Consider the following 15,335-nt stretch of genomic DNA (forward strand, 5'->3'; position numbering starts at 1 on the left):
ATTACAAACACACAGCTTTTCACTTCACAAGATGTTAATCGATGGACAGGAGTTCCTTGTAAATTATCATGACTCATGTGACTCTCATTCTGACGGCACCCATTCACTGCAGAGTATCCATTGGTGAGCAAATTATGTAATGCTAAATTTCTCCAGATCTGTTCAGATTAGGGTTCAGATGAACAAAGTGAAACTCTTCTACATCTTGGATGGCCTGAAGAAGAGTACATTTTCAGCAGATTTACATATTTTGATGAACTACTCCTTTAATGAGGCTGTCCTTATAAAACAATACTCATGTTCTTTTGTAGAGGCTGAACTCATTCTATATTTTATTATTAATACCATCATAAACCAACAGATGGAGCAAGATGGAAACTAAAACAAAAGATGGGAAAGAGAGACAGAAACAAACAGATGGAACAAAAGAGTCCTGATTGTTGTGTGAATAATGTGAGAGAGTGAAGTAAAAGTATCTGAAGTAAAGTGAATTGTGTTAAATGTTCTGTTGTCTGGCCTTTGTCACACAGCACTGAATGTCTTTAATGTGCAGCCCATCAGATCCTTCCACTTCAGGATGTTGAATCATTTAAATCTTTTGTTTAATCAGTTTTTATTAGTAAAGCCTGTCATTTCTGCTCAAGGATGAGATGAATTTAACCAGACTTGTCAGTGCCACCTAGGGGACACGTGTCTGGGTGGTGTGATTCTGTCAGGCTTAATTTTTCCATTAATAATTCTGCAGAAGATTTCCCATGAATCTTTGTGGGTTCTCTCTTTTTAATCATGAATTTCTATTCACCAGGAGCCAATCTGTTTAACAAAGTTTGGCATGATCAAACTGACTGAGGAGAGAAGTGGGAAAATTGCTTTATCTGTTTCTTGCAATAGAGAAAATGGTAAGTGACAGATTAAAGACCACTGAATTCTTGTTCTCTTTGCTTTTATATTTGGATCAAAATCATGAGGGCCGGACTAGTGCATAACATTTCCATCAGTGCTGATTTAAACTTGTAATTGAACTAACTGATGTAACTATCAAAAATAGTATATAAACTTATATTATTTCAACAAAGGAAGCTAAACGTTGTGTATGTCTAATCTCTGAGAGACATTTCGTTTGCTTTATTCTCTTATAGGTCTGTTTGTAATGTATGTTTCTGTAAGATTAATTTGATTTAATACATGCCTATTCTCAATCTTTTATGCCAGATTGGTGCTGAATTGACTTTGTGTGTACTGTTTCCAGACAAGTTCATTAACAAGGATAAACTGGATGAATGGATGAATGAATAAATACAGTTAATAATTAAAGTATTCTTATTTTATTCTTATTTGATATGCTATATTTGTTTATTATTTTATCTCACAGCCTTACTTCTCAGGCATGATTTATTTAATACTGGCATTGTGTGGCCTAGTTTAATAACATAGATTGAATGTAAGTTGAGTGGTTTGTGTTATGTTTTAGCATGTAGTTTAAGGCAAATCATAGTGTGCTGTAATTTCACTTACATTGGTGTGAAGTGTGAAGTGAAATTCCACTGATGAACACATGAGTGCAGCAATGAGCTGAGCACGTTGTCTCATTTAAGTTATTATTTTCTGTTCCTGTCTAGTGACGTTGATGACTTCGTGGCATGCGATACAGTCTATGGAAAATTATTAAATGTATTAAAAATTCAAACACTCATTTTTTTTTTACTTATAAAATGAACATTTGTGCTGGTGAACAGCCTAATACTAAAATATAATTTTAAGTAGTGGAGAGCCATGGTTTTCACCATGCTATCAATTAAAATTCTAAGAGCATCAAAAAAAAGGTCCTTGCCTTGTCTTGTGTAGCACTGCGTCTTTAAGGATGTGGGCGGGGCTCATCTCTGTCTGGATGTGCGGCGGCCCAGAGGTCCACTTGCAGTGAGTGTGAAAACGGAGAGAAGAGAAGGTAAGCGGCGTGTTGTTATAATTAGTGCGCTGATGAATAGAGGCGGTGGAGCACATCATTTGTCAATCACCTAGAGTCAAAAAAATAAAACAATTCAACAAATGGAAGCGAGTGAATATGAATATGATATCATCATGTTAATCTGAATGTAACGCAGGATATGGATGTTACTGCTGATGACTGTTTGACATTTAACTAGTGAATATAAGTCGTCATTCATAAATGCAACAAGTTTTATAGAATAGCTTTTTTATTCATGCCATCGAGTTGAGAAAATATGCATGTTTTATTGCAAATAATATTAAAAGCATAATAATTTAGATGGAATTTACCGTGGATTTCTTAGTGTTTCTTAATTTCCTATTAGTTTGAATGTCTCCCTTTATTTAATAATTTCAGACTGTGTTCGACCTGTTTCTTTGACCGCAGATATTTTGCAAAAAGATTGTGTCCACGGCCCCAACCCAACTCCTAAACTCCAAAGACAGTGATAGTGTCATTAAACTGTTCTTCCATAGCCTACAGTAACTCTGCCCCTAAAATCAGTTTGGTGCTCCTCAGATTGGTGATTGGTTAATAGAAAATGTTCTTTTAGGAAAGGAACAATGTCTTACTTGTATGTACTACCTTAAAGTGACAGATCACCCCTAAATGAATTGAATGACTCTGTCATAATTTACTCCCCCTCAGTCGCGTGGGGGCTGGGGGGGGGTTAGTGGGGCTCTACCCCTGCCCCTTTAAGTTCCGACGCTAAAGTGGTGTCCCCCTCGGTAGAAATAGTGTTGGAGGTGGGGAGAGGGTGGAATGACCTGATGTTTTATTCGGACTCAAAATAAGGCGAGATGAAACACTCAAGCAGTGTGTGTTTCATTCATACTCGAAGTCGGAGGGCGCTCTCGCGCAGAAAGTCGAATCAGGAAATGGACAAAAAGCGTCCAACCATCGCTGTATGAAAACAGTTGTTTACACAGAAAAACAGAAACGTTTGGAAACATGAAGACATTAGACATATGATTGCGACAATATATGGTTTATTTGTGTCATCATCCAGGTAATAATTAAAGTATATGAACAATGCAGTGCTAATTGATATAGCATTTATTACAGTATAGAAACTAGTCTGCCTTATTATGTGATAAAAAAGTGTTTGTAGTATATAAACATTAACAAATCATTATTATTGATTATTGTCCAGCAGTTATCTGATTTCTAAGCCAATTAAAAGCTAGAAATTAGAGAAAAAATAAAGTTGCCTAAACACTACCAGACAAAAGTTTTTGAACAGTAAAATAGTTAATGTTTTTTTAAAGAAGTCTCTTCTGTTCACCAAGCCTGCATTTATTTGATCCAAAGTACAGCAAAACAATAAATTTTGAAATATTTTTAGTATTTAGAAAAACTGTTTTCTGTTTGAATATATTTTAAAATGTAATTTATTGTTATTTTAAAGCTACATTTTTAGCATCATTACTCCAGTCACACGATCCTTCAGGAAACATGTTGATATTCTGATTTGCTGCTCAAAAAACATTTATTATTATGATGATGTTGAAAACATCTGAGTGGAATTTTTTCATGTTTCTTTGATGAATAAAAAGTTCAGAAGAACAGCATTTATCTGAAATAGAAATCTTTTGTAACATTATAAACGTCTTTATCATCACTCTTGATCAATTTATTTGCTGATATATTAATTTATTTCTAAAAAAAAAAAAAAATAATGACTCTAAGCTTTTGAATGGTTATCAGAAAGCTTTTTATTTAACATAAATGCTGATCTTTGGATCTTTCTATTCATCAAAGAATCCTGGAAAAAAAAAATTACTCAACTGTTTTAGATATTAATAATAATTAAAAAAAAGGTTTCTTGAGCAGCAAATCAGCATATTAGAAGGATTTCTGAAGGATGTGACACTGAAGACTGGAGAAATGATGCTGAAAATTCAGCTTTGATCACAGCAATCAATTACATTTTAAAATATATTCAAATAGAAAGCAGTTTTTTTAAATAGCAAAAAATATTTCACAACATAACTTTTGCTGTACTTTGGATCTAATAATTGCAGGCTTGGTGAGCAGAAGAGACTTCTTTATAAAATATTAACAATCTTACTGTTCAAAAACTGTTGACTGGTTACAGAAAAATTTAAACTGAAATGTTTATATCATTGTAACATTATATTTATAGTATATATATAAAACATTTCTGTCCCCCTCACTTCTGAAATGATGGCTACACCCCTGACCATTGGTGACCATTGACTTTCATTGTATGGATTTAAAACAAAAAAAACAGAGCCATTTCTCAAAATATCATCTTTGTTTCATTTTGGGTGAACTCATAACTCATGTTATTGTTCTAAAACACTGATTTCAGCAGGAGAAAACCATGGCAGCTCCATTCAGATCACTTGTGGAAGATTATCCAAGATACCTCAAATCTTTTGAGCTTTTTCTGGAGCGCTCATCAGAGCACCAGTGCATGCAGGACTTCATTCATAATACGCTACCAGACATACTGGCAAGGTGCTTTATCGTTCTTGATGAATGTCATATTTTATTAATTTAGCCTGTCCTAGATTTGTAATACAGAGTGTGCCAGCAGATTTAACAATGACAAGATATTATAATATTATCTTGCCTTTATTATGTTCTCTCTGCAGCATTGGAGGGGGGAGATCCGTTTTCAATGTTATGGGAGTAGGGAGTGGAGCAGGTATACTTTTTATAACGACTGAATTATTAACATTCTGTTTATATCATAATTTCATGCAGTATATCAGATTTTAATACTTAACTGAGTTCTCACTTCTCCATATTCATCTAATTTCCAGGTGAGATTGATCTAGAGATGCTTGCTCAGCTACACCTGAAACATCCACATGTCAAAGTCGACAATGAAGTGGTGGAACCAAGCAATGACATGCTGCACAAATATAAAGGTACCAATCATTTTAATTATGCTCATTTAAGCTAAACATATACGCTTTTACTAATTCTACCAATAAATGGTTATTTACGTTTTTTTCTTCTTTCTTTTATTTTTTTCTGTTTAGTTCGGGTGTCAACAACTCCAGACCTTGATCATATTAACTTTGAGTGGAATAAGATGACGGCATCTGAATTTGAAAAACACTGGCAAGAGAAAAACCCTGGGAAAAGGATGGACTTCATTCACATGATACAGGTTTATGTTGCGATGTAACGGAAGTCGCTATTTTCCAATTTGTGAAACTTTCGAGGGAATTGAATTATCAAAAAAGAAATTAATGTAGGGCGGGGACTTGATTCTATTCATTGCTTGTTGATTGGATGGAGTCAGATCTCAATGTGAGTTTGCAGTCGATTGTAAGAAAAGCATGCAATAAGATAAATAACATGCATTTAGAAAAAAGATGAATTTTAATTTCAAGTGACATTTTCATTCATCAAATTAAAATTGATATTATTTAATACATTAAAATGATATAATTGGGATCTGTATTTGAAATGCGTTTTGCTGTTTTTGTAGAATATTAATATCAGTCTGTTTAATAGATGCTGTACTACGTCAAAGATCCAGAGGCCACTGTCTCATTTTTTCGGAGTCTTCTACACAAAGATGGGAAACTCTTAATCATTCTGGTGTCAGGTACAGTAATGCTCTCAGTTCGAAACTTCGCCAAAGTGTGTAATTTAAATAATGTACCATTCAAGTAACCGTACTTTTTGCTGAAGTGGACTGTGGGTCACAGGTTTAGCTCAATTATGCTCAGGTTCAGAGGAAATGGAGTATAAAAGGTGCAAATCAGTCAAAAACTGTTTTTCTAGAGTTTCAACTTTGTAGGGCAGTACAGTGGGTCCAAAATAAATCATAAAATAAAAAAAAAATGTTTCTATTCTGTTTAATGAACAAATGACCTTAGTTCTGCTTCTACGTATTGTAGGTGAGAGTGGATGGGGAAAATTATGGACAACCTTTAAAAAACAACTATGTAATACTGAGATCAGCCAGTGTGTCACTACAGGAGATATAAAGACCTTCCTAGACACTGAGGGAATCCCCTACCGGAACTATGAGCTTCTGTCCCAGATGGACATCACTGAGTGCTTCACTGAGGGAGACCAGGTGGGAGAACTGCTGCTGGATTTCCTTACCGAGGTCATAGAGTTCAGTAAGAATGCTCCTGAAGATCTGAAGAAAGGAGTACTGGACTTACTGAGACATCCTGACTGCAGTAAAGAGGTGGATGGCAGGATCATATTCAACAACAACCTGGGAGTCTTAGTGGTTGAGCCGTAGCTCCAAGACTCCTTTATATCTCACCTGCACAAGAATATATGAATATACAGTGGTTCTTTTGACTCCAAAGCCCCTCATTGTCCACATAGCTAATAATGTTGAAAGGCCTCATGACTTTTCCAGCTGTTCATGATTTACTGATAAGGATAAAGAATAATGATTTTAGTCATTAACATGACATTTTGAAGTCTAGAAATCACACTTTCAAAATCAGACTACCTCAATTTTTATTTTTTTTTCCAAGTCCATGGGAAGTCGGGAACATTACTGTAGTTCTAAAAATAAATAAATTAAAACAGTTGCTGAGGTGGTGAATTAAACTAGGAAATATATTGATTTTTAGGTGTTTTGTCTTATTTTAAATCATTTAAAGTAATTTTTTTAGAGGGCACTGGCCTCCAGGTTCAGAAACACTGGTCTAGGAAGTACAGAATGTCTATATTTTCACATTTTTAGAAATGTTCTGTTTCTACAGAAATGTGGCTTATCTTAACAATAGCATATATTTTAATGAATTTATTCAAGAGCCTTAAAGTGCCCCTATTATGCCATTTTAAAGGTTCCTAATATTGTTTTGGGGGTCTCCTACAATATGTTTACATACATGCAAGGTACAAAAATGCTTTCATTTTCTCAAAATGTGAATTTAATATCACCTCATTTTCCCATAATTCTAAAACAATTCGTTCAAAGTGGTTCTAAGATTAAGTCTCTCTAAACCCCTCCATTCTGTGAGCTCTGCTCTGATTGGTCAGATGGCCATGAATTGCATAGATGATTTGAATTATTGATGACTCGTTTCAGCTGTTCAGAGTTGATTCTTTCTTTTGGGAGACAATAACTGTCTTTATTTATCGTGCACTTTCGGCTTTACAGCTTTGAAGATAGTTTACAATCTTATACAGCTACACACTGCATTAGAGGCAATATTCGAAATGGCATAATAGAAACACTATTGTCTCCTCATTCAAGGTAATTGCTGTTCTAAAGAATTTAATATTGTAACATGATGTTGTTCTGGGTGAACAAACTGGAAAAGGAAGACCATAGAGAGCAATGCAAAGTTTAGATGGCATCAACATCAAACAAAAGTGTTTTAACGAAGGCCTATGTAGGTGACGTATCATGAAGAAACCTTGTAGCACAAACTCCAGTATGAGTAACTCGTACTTTGTGAAACTTGTCCAAGCAGCAAAGTACAACTTTTGTATATTGACTTATTAACTCACAGGGACACAAAGTTTGTGATTTTTCTACAACAGCCGTTATGATGAAAGAGATGAGATTGTATTTTTTGGTGACTAGTTGTGTTGTTGTGACCTTATACCTCATTTAGGTTTGGAGAGCTGTTTAATGTCTAACCAGACAGGACAAAGGTTGTATAGACATTTCAAAGTTAATAATACATATACTTGAAACTACTACCAGTTGTATTTGATTACTCAGTGTAGAGGGCTTGTTAAAATAGCACCACCTTCCCTTTGTATTTGCTTACAGTATTATTGCAAAGTAACTTGAATATTGTCTTGTCCAACAACATTTCTGTATATCTGTCCCACTTGACAATTAAACATCACATTAAATTGACATGATCAACTTAAAAAGAAGCATGAGTGTCTTTTGAGCCATATATTGTAGCAAACATCTCTTAAAAAACATCACTGTTCATTGAAAGTAATTTGTGTCTCTTAAAGGACATTCAGTGTTTGTATAGTATAATGTAGCAGCTTGAAATTCATGATGAAATTCAGCCATGCTGTAACACAAAAGGAAAGACAAAGGTTAAGACAAGCCTTGAAGATCTGAGTCAGTGCAGCACTGAATCTGGAGAACACTGACACAGAGGCCTTTGTTGACTACAGAATTAAACCAGCTTGATTGAGTTTATATTCCACACCACATCACAACTTTATCAGGACTCAGGCAGAGAATCATTTTTTTGTTTTATTTGTTTTTTAATAGGATTAAAGTACTTTAACGCAAATTGGTACATTCTAGATTGTTGGCTTACCATTCTGCAGACCACAAAGTTATGTTAAGTAAATTCATTATTAGGTTCTCTGGTAATATACATTTCTAATTAAGAGAGTGTACTGCACTGCAGCATCAATTATTATGCAGTTTTGATCATTTCTGCAGTTTGCCCTTCTCTGAACAGGACTGCAGAAGGAAAGCTCTTTGAATTTTAAGTGGCAGTGTCCTGTGGGCCACAACGCAACAATACAGCTTGTCTCCACCTACTGGTTATTTAAGTAACTTAATGTTTTTATAAAAATATAAAGTCCATTCTGCTGCAGTGCAAATTATTATACGTGCAATCTCCGACAATGCCTCATCAGTGGAACCAAAAATCTCACCAAAGACAACTAAAAGCAAATATCATAAAACCAAGTCCCCCAGAGTGAACTTGAAAGTGTACATAACATACAGTTTCTGCCAGTCTCATGCTAATCTTTAGTACATACACTATCAGAAAAAAAAGGTACAAAAGTTGTCACTACACCTCTGTACCTAAAGAGTCCATATTGGTACCTTAAACGTACATATCTACCTAATCAGTACCTACCTAAAGTGTACATATACCTAAAGTGTACATATTAGTACCGTCCCAGTGACAGCATTTGTACCTTTTTTTTCCGAGAGTGTACAAAAAGTGTACCTTTTGAAAAGGTACCGTCCCAGTGACCACACATTTGTACCTTTTTTTCAAAAACTTTATTTGAAATTCAACATTAATACATCCTTCATATTTCCAAAGTCCTTAGTTTTAAAAGATTTAGACACCAACATAAGTAAAACAGGAACAAAAACTTTATTGACTTAAATTTTATTTAATTTGTTTATAAAAACATTTGTCACCAAAATGCTGAGGACAAACACACTTGCACATCTCCGCTGCTGCCTTAGAGAAGCAAACTGCATCCACTGTTCCCTTAAAGGTGCACTTTTAAGCAATATTTGAAAAATGCTTGTTTTGACCACAGTGTCAGACCTAGTCCCAAAACACACTCGCAGCCAATCAGCAGTAAGGGGCATGTCTTTATATATTCATAAAAATACATTTCACAAATGTAATGATAGGTACAAAAACCTTTGAGAAAATGTAGACGGATATTAGCAGATCAAATAAAGCGATAGATGGCACATAAAAGAAAAATGGAAAATATAAAAAACAATGAAAAAAACATTAAAAAAAAAAAAAACAAACAAAAAAGAAGTAGGACCCATGTAAATATTGGAGCAACTTTCGTGTAAATCATTGATGAGCAACTTTCTTCAGCGGTGGTGCCAAACTGAAACTCAAGGAGCGGGAAGGCTTTGGCGTGGAAGGAGTAAGTATTCGGACAATTATTTTGGTAGGTTGCTTCTATGGGCTCTCTTATTGATAGGTGAATGTCTCACTTTGATTTTTTGAATGGTACATTAAATTATAGTATCACCCACGTGGGAAGAGAGCCCTCCGACTTCATTGATGACATCATGGCAGGAATTGCATAGCACGATGAATTTTTTTGTGTGTGTAAGCGGGGAATCAGATTCCGACTTCCATTGAGACAAACTTCCTTAACCTTGCTCCAGAGATTGAGTGCGTCTCAATCACCTCCCTAGTCAGTAGTCAGGCCACTGATCAGGGAGTCGGCCATTTTAAGTGCTGTCTCAACCGCCACTGATCAGGGAGTCGGCCATTTTAAGTGCTGTCTCAACCGCCAAATCCTTCAGTGTACTGGAATGTTCACTTCCCTAAAAAATCCCACAATGCACCACAGAAACTTCCTGGAAATTAAATATAAATATAAACCACACATGCCAACTCACTAAATATAATGACACGCGATAGAAAAATTGAAAAGTCAAACCATTTTATTAGTATATTGAGATATTGAGGGATATTGTTCATATAACATCAAAGTACAGTGAGAGTGATTCAAAATCTTAAAGAGTCATCTGCACTCTAATCACACTCACGGTACTTTGATGTCATATTCAGATCGGTCTGAGCAGTGCTGATGCATCTCGAACGAGCCTACTTCCGTCCTTGCGTCCTTCCCTTACTTCCTGAAGGGGTGGATTTTAGACACAAGGAAAGGAAACAGCTTTCCTTCTAGTGGCTTTGGTTGTTCTCGCTCTGTTTGATGTGTGTGCACGCATTTCCTGGAGAAGTGCACATACAAGGAATTCTGCCCTTTATGATGTCATGCAGGGCCATTTTCGAAAAAAAAAACTTTTCGAAAATTGCATGAGCCCTAAAGGAGTGTCTTTGGCACAGAAATACTCTGTCATACGTCCAGCTCATTTTTTTTAAATCTTTGACCATGTTTAGCATAAGAACCCAACTCTTTAATAGTGTGAATAAGTCAGAATGCATGGTATAGCTTTAGACCCCATCCCTCCCCCCACCCCCTTTAAGCTTGCAAAGTGGCATAGATGAATAATGCACCATTGTGCATTCCATAGCTTTTATAAAACATGTTTACACCCGTGCAACTGAAAATCATTAAAAGTAAAAAGTTTGTGACCGATATTTACATTTCTTTTCATGTATCTGCTAAGCGTAATTAATAGGTGTTGCATGTGTGAATCAGAAAATAAAGGCATTTGATGGAATAATATACTAGTCTGAAAGCAGTAAAGCTAAATAAAGCAAAAATGTTCAGTTGTATAAACCATCATCTGACTGTACTAGTGCTGCAGAAACCATGGAATATTGTACAGTCTAATGTGAAGATACAAGTTTATAGAAAACAGACTTATTTTAGTGCATTTAATGTCCACCTGTTTATCTTTTCCTCTGTCTTTAGTCTGGAAAGTTCTGCATAGGTTTGTTTTCATTTTGCAGCTGAATGTTGACAGTGATCAAGTCTTCACAGAAGTGCAGGGGCAATTCTGCCAGCAGGGGCTAAACACTCCAGCTCTGAGGTATGGATGAATGAGCACAGTTGCTTTGGAATGAGTGGAGTGGAACTTGTCCATATGTTTGCATATGGCGGTGGTCTGGTAGACGTGATTATGAGGTTAGCCAGTAGGTGGCGCTGCAGTTTTTCCAAACGTTAAACCGACTTGATTTCTACAAGTGAGGCCGAGCATTCATGCTGAGCACACTGTTCATGCCCCATTTGTGGTCGGTATACAAGGGTAAGCATGGGAGGATGCTCATTCAGATGTCATGCCTTCACTCAAAACCACAGATGCATTAGACAGATATTTTCCAATAAGAGCAACACCTGCCACTAGTTTAGCCAAGTTTCCCCAGTGCTGTACAGATTGAATCAGAGTTAACAAACACAGTATCCTAACTGAAAACAACAGTAGACTGAATTAAGAAGTTTGCAGCCTGATGCTGATTAAAAATTGTGCGCATGTGCACATTGGATCGACTAAGTAACCAAGCGCAAAGAATTTTAAAAGCAAGACTGCAATTATTGTTCCCTAACTTTGTAATACACACCTGTCCTCAGAAAGACAGTCATCCTAATTTGTATTTACCTCAGTGTGCGTGCAACTGCTGGCACGCTTTGAGAAACGGACAGGTGCATGTGACGACATGTTGATAAAACATTGCTGGGAAATATCTTCATAGCAGTTATGTGGTCTCCAATCATTTTGTCAAAAATGTTGAGCGCAACAAGATATTAAACATGCATGCTTTTTTTCCATTTACCTTGACCCCTATTTCTTTTTCACTTGTTTTACTAAGGATGTGAAAGCAGCTAAATATTCCAATGTCATTCAATGTAAAATAATTATAATATTTTGTAGTCAATGAAATGCAATATGTTTACAATTTGTAACTGTGTTCCCTGCTTCGTCTCTATACTGACCTAAAAATGCTTGAAGGCTCCTGCCGTAGACCACTGAGAGAGGCAGCTTTCATATGTTTTTTTTTTTTTTTTTGATGACATCTTTTGAACTCACATTGAGTGTTAAATATTATACTGCATCGATCCGGCTGTTCTGTGGCCAACACTTACATCCCAGCGATGCTCGAATCTCATTGACATTAAAAAAGCCCATTGTCCATTAATCCACATTTAACTGGAACTCCTTCCCTCCTCCTCCTTTTTCCTTCGATCATTTCTTTTCCTCCCTTTCCCTCCCCTCTCCCTCCTCTTTCATCACTCAGCGCTCTTTATATCAGCCATCATGCCGGTGCATATACCTCAGCCAGAAGCCAGCGAGACATAAACTGCCCCTTCAATGTTTCAAACAGGCTTTAATAGGCAGAAACTGAAGCATGACCTTGAAATATGGCCTCCGATACAAATCCTGCAAATGGCCGCTGTGGCCGCAACTTATTTCATTCTGTGAAATTAGTGCTGTTTAGCAGCTGCGGTTATATAGTGCCCGTCCTGAGGTGGCTATGAATGGTGACCTGCCTTTTGATTGATGATTTCTGCCTTCTCCTCTATTACCTATTGGAGGACGCCAGTGAAATCGCACACTGATGGGCTAGTGCTTCCAGACTCTCTTTGTAACTCCAGTGCAGTTGGGTTCATGAACCAGCCAGGCACTTGGAAATGATGCAGGAGATTGAAGAGTCGAAATAAGTTTTCCTGACTGTGAAAAAGGAAATCGAGGCAGGAATTCTGGGAGTTCGTGGTGCCATAATCAAGATTAGACTTGGTTAGGTCATTAATCTAGATAAAGACTGTGGAAGCACAAAAGAAAAAAAAAACATTTATTTCAGGATGGCTTGAATGAATAGAGGAGATTAACTCAGACTGCTGTGATTTATGATTTGTTAATAATACATCGTGGTCATAAAACGTTATTAATCGGACAGCTTAAATGGAATCATTATGCACATTTTATTAATTAACCCAATTTATCTTTTGATTTCTGTCAGAGATAATCACTTCATGAATCCTAGAACAATTTATTCTACTGACTTGTGTGAATGAATGATACTTTTGCGGGTTTTTGTGCGCATTTAAGGGCTGAGCGATGGTGCATTGCCAGAGTTAATTAACAGGAGCCATAAGGCAGCTCTTAAGGCGGACCGGTGTGTTGGCTTAATTAAGACTCACTGTCAGATGTTCGTTTAGTCAATATATAATGCTGCAGGCCTCCTTAACAATGCTCCATTGATCCTTTTCCCCCCAAAATCATGTCTTGTATAACAGGCCTTGTACTGATGATGCTTCAAAACAATGTTCACTGGATCGTTTTTCCTTTGAAATGATATTTTCATTTTTCCTTTAGATTTCATTATACTGTAATTCATTGGCATCGCCTGTCTATTCAGTCTATTCAGGCGAACTTTGGGGCAAATCAGTTTAAAAGGAACTTAAATCCAGGGCTCCATTCCTTCAGCGAAGTTATGGAAGATCTGCATCATTCTTTTAATCATATCGCATTTTAACTTTGGTAATATTAAAAACCATTCCCATCATATATCCATTCTGTGGATCTTAAATCTTTTCTTCCTCTTGGGACTCCCCGTTCAATTGTGCATACAAAATTAAGTTTCAAACTTAATACATTATTTGAAGTCGGGGTCTCAGGAGTGGCTCCCTGCCTTAATAAGATCTAATAAAGTTCCACTGCTCTTCGTTTTTGATTCAGCCTACTATATGTTTCCAGGAGAAAATTAATGAAGACTTCAATTAAACCGTCAAATGAGCCTGTTTTGGATTTATATGACCTGTTTACAACTTCACTCTCTGAGGTCTGAGACACAGCAAAGACACTTTTACACAATCCACACGGAAGATCCTTTACTGTCTTATTTGCAAGGATTATTAAATGGAAATCACATAATGACAAAGCACAAATAATTCATAATACTGAGTAGTTATTAATATTTGTTGTTTTTTACTCTGTTTGCATATTTATTATTGTATTACTGAAATTATTTCATTTTTCTTGACTAGCCTAATTCTTGCTAAGTAGGTGTAATAAACAGTACAAAGATATCGTGGTGTTTTATTCCCTTTAGGATGGGAAAACAATGATTTTATCTTTTCCTGATAACATGGCTAGAGAGATTATTTCAACTATCGGTGTCTTTCCAGGTGTTTTTTTTTTTTTTTTTTTTTTTTTGCTGTGTTTAATTTCTTTGTGTACTGTCCATCTGCCACTCTACTGAAGTGCGGCTCAAAATACTTTCTATTCATCCACTCTATATGCATGTCGAGAAGTGTCACACGAAAACCGCACTTAATTCCTTCATGGATCCATGTATCTTTGGCAGAGCCGGTGCTGTTGTATATTTTACTGTAGCTCCCAGTGAGAAAGACATTATTCATCACCAAACGATCTTGCCATCCTGAAACTGCCCTATAAAACACAGAGTAATGAGGCTTCTGTGGCTGCTGTCAACCCAACACTGCTTTGTAAAGGATGACACAATTATACTTTACTAGCTCTCCAAAAATGCTGACAAGCTCCAGTTCAATAAAGCACAATTTCTTTTGCTTTTCAGCAGCCGTAGCTCAAAACTGGACGTCTGTAGTGTGGACAGGAATCCTCTGCCTTAATAGAATTAAAAAAGGCTGATATTTATAGGCCTACCTCTGCAGCACATTATGCAAATGTACTGTATCATTAATATTCAAAATGTGAATGCCAGCCAGCAGTGCTGCAATGAAAGGTAATGATGGCTAATATGCACTGTGCTGAGAACATGAAATGCTTCTTTAACCAGATCCTTTCTCTTTTTTTACACGGGAAACATCACATTAGCCTAAAGCATGCATAATTCATCTCTCCTTCATTTATTGCAAGCCTTTACAGTAGATTATGTCTGAAAACTATGTTCTGTGTCTTAACTCATGTTCAAATGCTCATGTCTAGACGACTCATTCTCACTCCCAAGGCGTCAAAAACAAGCATGGTCAAGCACCTCTAGCGTCACTATGAAGACACCAAAGGTGCCCCTCGCGTCACTATATCAACGAACTAGGACCTACATTGCTTTCAGTGGGAAACTTTTGGTGTCAGGACTCAGACGCTAAGGGTATGAGATGTTTATCGCTATGAAATCACGTTCAAGAAGTCTCATTCAGCACACATCGCGATATTTGCCATCAGTTTACATGTGCCACCGTTTGCGTGAGTCGTAAATACGCTCTTTTAATGCCTGTTATAAAATGTATTCTGTCTTCTTTA

At 36.4% G+C, this 15,335-nt stretch overlaps 1 protein-coding gene across 4 annotated transcripts; it reads left to right on the plus strand.

The window, feature by feature from the left end:
• The first annotated feature begins 1,794 nt into the window (after positions 1-1,794).
• Positions 1,795-7,831, plus strand: hnmt (histamine N-methyltransferase). Of its 4 annotated transcripts, none has more exons than XM_019069159.2 (7): positions 1,795-1,945; positions 4,323-4,471; positions 4,609-4,661; positions 4,780-4,887; positions 5,002-5,132; positions 5,483-5,576; positions 5,872-7,831. In XM_019069159.2, exons 2-7 carry the CDS (start codon positions 4,335-4,337, stop codon positions 6,225-6,227), a joined length of 879 nt encoding a protein of 292 aa, XP_018924704.1. In that variant the 5' UTR covers positions 1,795-1,945; positions 4,323-4,334; the 3' UTR covers positions 6,228-7,831. The 4 variants fall into 4 exon arrangements, with proteins under 4 accessions (XP_018924704.1, XP_018924710.1, XP_018924717.1 ...); XM_019069165.2 differs by having other exon boundaries at positions 1,861-1,945; positions 4,326-4,471; XM_019069172.2 differs by lacking the exon at positions 1,795-1,945 and adding an exon at positions 2,719-2,996 and having other exon boundaries at positions 4,326-4,471.
• Positions 7,832-15,335: the final 7,504 nt, after the last annotated feature.

The sequence above is a fragment of the Cyprinus carpio genome, chromosome A9 (assembly GCF_018340385.1).
Source record: "Cyprinus carpio isolate SPL01 chromosome A9, ASM1834038v1, whole genome shotgun sequence".
Taxonomy (NCBI): domain Eukaryota; kingdom Metazoa; phylum Chordata; class Actinopteri; order Cypriniformes; family Cyprinidae; genus Cyprinus; species Cyprinus carpio.